The 8,129-nt window shown below is 37.3% G+C and overlaps 1 protein-coding gene across 1 annotated transcript in view; it reads right to left on the bottom strand.

Moving 5' to 3' along the window:
- Nucleotides 1–2,394: 2,394 nt before the first annotated feature.
- The window catches only part of LOC117168429 (annexin B9-like), a 24,310-nt gene continuing 18,575 nt past the window's right edge, over nucleotides 2,395–8,129 (bottom strand). The window contains exons 5-7 of the mRNA XM_033354074.1: nucleotides 3,798–3,971; nucleotides 3,520–3,701; nucleotides 2,395–3,436 (exon numbers count right to left, since the gene is read on the bottom strand). Coding sequence (XP_033209965.1) covers nucleotides 3,386–3,436; nucleotides 3,520–3,701; nucleotides 3,798–3,971 — 407 coding nt within the window. The 3' untranslated portion in view covers nucleotides 2,395–3,385. The remainder of the gene's footprint in view (nucleotides 3,437–3,519; nucleotides 3,702–3,797; nucleotides 3,972–8,129) is intronic.

Raw genomic sequence — 8,129 nt, 5'->3', positions numbered from 1 at the left:
GAGCTGATCAATCCGCGCGACGTGCGTTTCGATTAGCACTCAGATGCGCCATCGACGGAGGTGCATTTGCGACGCATGCCATGCGAGGCACGCGCGTGCGTGCATGAAGCAAACACTCGGTGCGCATGGGCGTAATATCCTAAAATTATTTATTTATATTAAAGGAGGTAAATAAAAAGGTTGAATTAAATGTATCGGAATTTATTAACAAAATAGCACACCTATAGCAGGGATGGTAGGAAAAACCCCCAATCGCGATCGACTGCCCAAAAATTTTCATTTCTTCCCAGATGATAGCGCTACGAGCGGGGAAACTCTAGGAACTACGAGAACACGTGATGTAAATTTGGTACCGGTATAAGTATAACCATTAATGTTGTTATGTAATTGCAAACTGTTGTCCTGATCGGAAAGCACGTCGGGCGGATTAATGCGCACAAATGCCTCCACAGTGCGCACATCCTGCGCACCAATTGTTATCTGGGATAATATATAACAGACGACAATTTCTAATTTTATATTTTCACTGAAGGGAAGTTTAATCTGGGAAGGCATAAAACTCCGAGGATAGGCGATCGCGAGCTGGCGCCAGTCGAAATACATGGCGTGCGGTCTTCTTGTAGTACTTCGTGATTCTCACAAAACTAGAACCGCCACACACCGACGCGTTGCTGGGCGTACTGGGCTGGTCGGCTAGTCCCGCACAGTCCCATGTGCGCAGAAATTGGCGGCGTAAAGCGAGAGTGAAAGAAACGGGCAGATATATTTATCTCTTTCACTCTCATGATTACAAACAATATAGATTCTCTATCCCTATTACATCTATGATATTCTGCTTTGCGATGACACCCTTATTAAAAATGCAATTTATAGCTTTTATAAGCATTAAATAATAAATTTTGTTAATTTGTAAATTAAACATTTTGTGTCCCCACTAGGTACTCATGTTGCGCGCCGCAAAATTTCGTCACAGGGTGATTGTAAACATACTCGCATTGTGCCACACCTTGTGCATGCACTTCAGTTACAATCACAAAATATGGGCGAACATGGTGAATTTTGGCATTAATGTCATGTGCGCATCGACGTGCGCGTGACATGCGCACACCAATTGTTACGAAAAAAATGTCCAGTTTTTTCAAGATTCTCTGACATTTTTCACGCCCAACAAAAATTAAAAACTTCGAACTCTACGGTTAAAAAAATCTATTTCAAGTATTAAAAAAGAAATGACAAATTAAAGCACTCAAAGTAAAACTATTGATTTTCAAATTTTTAATATTTAAATTTAAAAGTATTTTAATTCAAATCTGTTGTATTCGAATGCTCAATAATTTGCACATATAAAATGGAAGGTACTAACACTTTCCTATTAAACAAGTTTAAACAAAATGAAGATAAACTGCAAAATTAAGAAATTTTTCCTTTTATAAATGATGAGTTCAAAGATTATAATTCAATTCAAAATATATAAATCCACCTTATCATTGAACTGGAAACATTCAAAACTGAAAAAGTTGTAACTTAACATTCGTAAATTGGAAGTTAAATTATTTCCATTTCAAATAGTTACAACATCATTGAAAAGCTTTAAAATTTTATTTCCAGATCTTGAGTAATCTGGAAGTTGTTATAAGTGTTTTTCAAATTTAAATCTGTTTTTGAAATTTGTTCAGAACATCTAAACACACAGAGTATTTGGTGACGTATTATACGTGGTTTGCTACCCGGGTACTACCTATTACGATTTTACCGATCCAGTTTTCTACGTAATTTCCACGTGTTTTCCGAATGGAAACTTTTAGTGCGTACAGCTCTATATCGAAAAATATATCAAATAACCAATTTTTCTTGTTGTAGGCCGTGAGCATTGTGTTTCTATAGTCTATAGAAGGCACTTATAGGTGAGACATATAGGATCCTATGTAGGTTCCTGTATAAGAACCTACATAGGAACTTTCAGTAGAGCTACCCATTTCACGGCCGGTGGTTACATATTGTTATATCTGAAAGTATTGAATTTCAAATTCAGTTAATCGGTGAAATAAACGTAGAAAATTGTACATTTGAAAATCATTAGAGTTCTGAGTTTAACAATGTAAAATGTTCAAATTCAAGCGTTGAAATTTGAGCGAGTTATGGTTTTAGTCTGTAAAATTCACCAGCTTAAAATTATAAGTGCTTCAAACTGCGAAATTTCCCATTGGAATCAAAGCCGTTTTTAAAAATTTCAACAAAAAAAAACGGTCTATCACATACTATTTATTAAAACTATTCATTAAAACAATCCTGCTCAGAAAATACATTCAGTCATTTCTCGAGTTTTTGTGGTTTAAAAAAAATTCTCGCTCCGGTAGCCAAACCAGAAACTTTCAAATGAAAATACGTAATAAATGGCATTGACTTTGAAAATAATTTATTCAAAATACATATTAAAATTTTATAACACTAACAAGTGCAGTCAGAAAACGTAAAGTAGTTCCATAACATTTTTTAAACATTCGCCAACATAAAAAATAATACTTATTTTATTCGAAGACATGGACTCTGTTTACAATACGGTATATACCCAAGAAACAAGAATCGATTGAATGGAAATTATTTGAATCGGAAAACTGAAGAATGCCACTTCACGGGAATCTTTTTTGAGTTATTTTATCGATGGGTCCGGTAAAAAAATAATTCAACGGAATTTGAATAAATCAGCTGTGGCTATACAATTATCGATTAAAACGATTCATTTTGCAGACCTATCAAAAATTTCACAAACCGGTAGAACACAATTCGCGTGCATCGTCATTCTTAAATTCTTCGATTGAAATGTTTTTTTGTAAAATTTAATATTTTTTGTATTCTTTTTCCTGGGTAGTATAAATATTTAAAAATATGTTATAAATAGATATATAAATTTAAAAATAGGAAATATGGAAGCGTCATTGGCACTGCTGTAAGAATTTCCATAACATGATAATTTTAGATCGAGACAATAGAGAAGTAGCAAATACGATCTTAATGTTTCTTAGCTTTTTTGGGATACCATACCAGTTTTTATGATGTATAATTGCACATAATAGGATTTATATGTAACACAATTGTACGAGGCAATATCGTACAATAAAAAAGACTGAAAAAGAGTTCTACTAAGTTATTCTTAACATTTTCAACGTATTGCTCCTTTTTAATTTTTAATTGGTTTTTATAGGGTTTCCATGATTAGGCACTGTACTTACTTTCCTTGTCGTCGTCTTTATTTACTTACTTCATCTGTCACTAAAATTCTTCATGGAATTCTTCTACTTAGATCTATACATTGAAACTTGTAAATGCAAGATAACCGATTTTACTGATAGAATGAAGATGATTAATCAGTCAATCCGATCGTATTTTACGAAACGAGTGCCAGTAAACATTTCTTGTAGTGTCCTGAACAGTCTCCCTGAGAACACAAATTTATTTCAATTCCAAATGGTTACAGTAATTGCAAGATAAAATTATTAAAGGTATTATAAAGTTACTAACTGATATCATGTCTTCTAAAGACTTTCCATATTTTTCCATAAATGCATGTTTTATTTCTCCCAGGTCTATTTCAGAGCGAGTAACGATCAGGCGAATCAAACGACGATCATCCGTTCCCAAACCTTTCATACTTTTGTAAAGTTGTTCAGCAAAGAAGCCAGCTCTATCCTTTACAACCTTAACTGAAATAAGATAAAAAATTATAGTTACTGTTCCACAAATAATAGAAAATAAAATCTAATTTTAATTTAATACTAATTTAGATCAACAACATTTACCAATGGAAAGGAGACCCTTCTTTATATCTCCCGAGAATTCATTCTCAATGGCTTCATCAATTCCGTGTCCTGTTATGTTTGCGTATTCTTGGAAAATCTCATTCAGTTGGGCAATATTTCTTTGCACGAGAATGGCATTGAACGTAGACTCGTCCGTTCCGAACCGCAGTTCACCTGATCAAAATTAATAAGAAAGTCAGTCGAAATGTTCTATGGATAAGTTTAGCTTCTGAACATGTCCGCCAATTATGCTCTAGAGAAACAGCATGTATGAACGAGACTTTCAGAATCATATTTACTAAAACTCATCAGCTTTTCTTCCAAATCTTCCTTAAAATTATTGCGCAATGGAAAATGATCATTCTTTATATGCTGGTTCCGTTCCTTTCCAAATTGTATGAGAACTTTGCTTCCGATTTCTTTCCGAACTCCGAGCTGCCCCAGAATCTTTCCGAATCTTTCCGAATGTCCCACTCCGACTTCTTTCAAATCATTTTCGAATTACGCCGAATATTTCGGATTTATTTCCAAATGACTACCCACTTTACTCTTCCAACTGCATCCAATTTCTTTCCGAATCAGATAAAAAAAATATATATATATTTTCGTAATAATAATTTATTTTTATCTTCCAAGTCTTTTAAATTGCAGAGCTCATATTGATTCCTGTTGAACCCAGCAAAAACGATTCCTAAAAATCTAGAAATAGGGGAATTTCATAACTCAGAAAGCCTTTTTGACTTTCGTACATCACGTATATTATTGTTGCACATTATCACACCTAAATATACCAAATTTCGAATATTCACTTTGCCCAAGTCTCCTTTGTAGTCAATGCAAGAAGTCATAGGCAAAATTCCTTCTTTGTATGGTAAAAATAATACAATTTTATATATAAATTGCATTGAGCTTGACTGAATGATGAAAAGCCAAACGAAGCGTCATTTTTATAGATTTATATATCCACAATAAAAAACAAGGTTTATTGAAAACGCAACTGAGCACAATGACCTTTTTTACTAAAAACACTATGGGAAATTAGGAATATCCGAAATTTGTTGTGATTTTAATCGAAAATCTTTGGAAAAGCTCTGACAGCATCTCGTCTCTGCTTCTCCCCAGCGCTATTTTGATCTAAGATTTTCGCTTACTCATTCACTCGCTTTCAGTGGTGCGAACGCTAAACCCAATTAATAGTAAGCATTCGATTGCACTAATACTGGACAATTGTGACAAATTAAAATGTTATTTATCAATGTTGTTAGTGAATGTCAACCACTGCCAATGATAATAATGATTCTTGTAGATCTCACCAAAAAATATAACTAAATTTAATGGCTTTGTTTCAAATGATGTTTGGTTCAAAATCGAGTTCAGTGCAATCGAATACCTACCATAATCGATATGATTGAAATCGAAGGAACAAAATGGCGGCACAAGAAGCATTGATAGCGATTTTCCCAAGATTTGTCTTTAAAATCATACAAATATTCGGATATACTTTATTTTCCATAGTGTTTGCAGTCACACATTCTTTTGTGCAGTTATTGTTGGAGTAAATATTGGTTTTTTTAGTGTCAATATAGAAATGGAGCCAAATAATGCTTCTACAAGTTCAGATTAGGGCAAATTATATTCAATAACCAGCTTGAACATTTTCTGACAATACACAAATAATAAAAATAACATAAATATATGTATATTACATATATATACATATATATTTTTAATACTTTGTCTAGATTTAATTATATTTCTTTTTATATTTCATTATATTTATACATTTATTTATTTTAATTAATTTTCGATTTTTTTAATTTCATAAATTTATAAGTAAATTATATATATATATATATATATTCGGTTCGGTTTTGATTCCTCTAGAATCAAACCGAAAGGCCTATGACAAAGCCACCGAACGCGTCCTCGGGTTGCGGATAGAGGATCCCTGTACCAAGGGTTTTTGCTGAATATGGTTACAAAAATAAATAGGCAATCGCGGACAATTGTCCAGGGGTGGTCCCGCAGGAATTAACCCCCAAGCGGAGGTGTGAAAACCGTGCCGAAAGCTGAATGGCACCTCGGTGAGGTGTCTAGAACGGTGACTCTGGGATACCGGGCGACCTCTCAGAGTACGCAGCCTTATCCTTGCATGCGGAGCTCTACAAGGATGGACGAACCCCTTTCCCTAGCTTCTCGTGGGAACAACAATGACAACACCAGACATAGTTATAGTAAGTGCGGTTCAAAACAACAGAACGCGCAGGACTCCCGACAATGGGTCGGCCAACAATGCCGACCAATCTAGAGCTGGGGGAGCCAATGAAAATGGATTCAATGCGATGGATCGGCGGGATCTCGCGACCTTTGGGTGGACGGAGCAACCGAATCACGATTTGCTAGAGTGCTACGATGCGAGTGTGGCCCGTGAACGGGGTTACATGGCAAGGCTGCATGCTCTGTGGTTCGAGAAACACCCGGAGCTATCGCACTTTTCTCAGCAAAGTCTGCGAAACCATGCTGAACTACTCCGTAAAAGGGGCTATGTTAGCGGAACGCCTACTCTACCACAGCTAGAACAAGCCGGCAACAAAGAAAGAGAGGCGACACTAAGACCAACCGCGGGCAGGCATCCAATAGATGAAGAGCGATGCTTTACGACCCGGAGAAACAGCAACACCAAGGTTTCTCTCAAGCAAGATCTGACTGAAATGGATGACGAGCTTCGTGGACATTTTTCCGGTGAAGCCGACCTCTGGGCTATCAATTATTGTCTGTATAATGCAGCGAGAGCTTTGGCCGATGCGTACCGTAAAACAAAACCAACGGATGATCATAAGAACAAAAGACGAATGCATCAACTTGCCATAAAGATAGGCTGGGCAAGACAGTACGCGTCCTGAATTCAATGTGTGATTGACTACATCACATCTGGCAGGAATTTTACCGCCAAGGTTCGAAAGTTCGCGCGCGAACTCCGGACCCGTTATCACACACTTAACAAGTCAAAGCTGCTGACCATTAGGCAGCATATTGTTGAGAGAATACGTATACTATCTGACGCTAAGAGAAGTCTAGAGCGGAGAGAGAGGTGGGTCAGAGAAAATCAACAGCTTCTCTCGGACCCATCTCGACTCTTCCAAGACCCTCCAGTTACTGTCGAACACACACCCAAACCAGAGGAGGTCGAAGTATTTTGGAGAGAAGTCTACGAAGTTCAGCATAGGCTGGACGAAGACTTAGAAAATATAAATAGCTTCAAGGAGTTATGTGTTGCCCTCATAACACCTGATAAAGAACGCCCACCCATCACTACCGAGGAGGTGAAAAAAGTATTAAGAGGCATGAAGAACTATTCCTCACCGGGACCAAATTGTATCAAAACCTTCTGGTGGAAGAAGTTTTCTTCAACCCATCAGCATTTGGCCCGTATTTTCACCTCATATTTGAAGTCGGAAGAGCCGATTCCAGAGTGGTTGGTGGAAAGGCGCACAATACTCCTGCCGAAAATAGGCAACTTAGCTGACCCGAAGAACTACAGGCCAATAACTTGTCTGAACACGCTTTATAAGATGTTCACAGCTATCCTAAATGATAGGATTGTTCGGGCAATTGAACGTATGTGGCAAGAAATTTATGAACAACGAGGTTCAAAGAAAGGCGTAGCCGGATGTCGGGAGAACCTGCTCATCGATAGATGTGTCTGCAAAGATGCAGCATTCTACCAGCGTGACCTATCGATGACCTGGATTGATTATCGGAAAGCTTTCGATTCGACCTCCCATAGACTTATCATCTGTCTTTTGGAAATTTTAAAGGTTCATCCGCAAATAGTTGGGTGCATAGAGAGATTGATGCCGCTTTGGAAAACCAGATTTACTATCTCATCTGGCAAAAATCGTGTGACAACTAACAAGGTCACGTTTCAGAGAAGTGTTTTTCAGGGCGACACCATGCGCCCACTCCTCTTTTGCCATTATTGCCACTATCTCTAGCACTGCGCCATTCCAACGGGTACTTGTGCGGCAAACCTGCTCGAACGATATACTAAGGAAATTGGAATGGAATTTGGGTTAGACAAATGCGCCAAGGTTTATTTGAAGCGAGAAAAACTTAATGGCATCCCTGAAGATCCTGAGCTCGTTGATAGAAGCGCCATACGACACCTTTGCGCTGGAAAGACTTATACATACCAGGGCGTGCCACAGAGCCGCATTCAGGATGTGACACCTATAAAGAATACTCTCCGAAGCAGATACAAACGTCTCATCCGACAGATTTGGTCTTCCGAACTGTCGGCGAGGAACAAAGTATCTGCAACGAACATGCTTG

The sequence above is a fragment of the Belonocnema kinseyi genome, chromosome 2 (assembly GCF_010883055.1).
Source record: "Belonocnema kinseyi isolate 2016_QV_RU_SX_M_011 chromosome 2, B_treatae_v1, whole genome shotgun sequence".
Lineage (NCBI taxonomy): Eukaryota > Metazoa > Arthropoda > Insecta > Hymenoptera > Cynipidae > Belonocnema > Belonocnema kinseyi.
The sequence above is the reverse complement of the archived record's forward strand: the minus strand, read 5'-3'. Positions and strand labels throughout refer to the sequence as shown.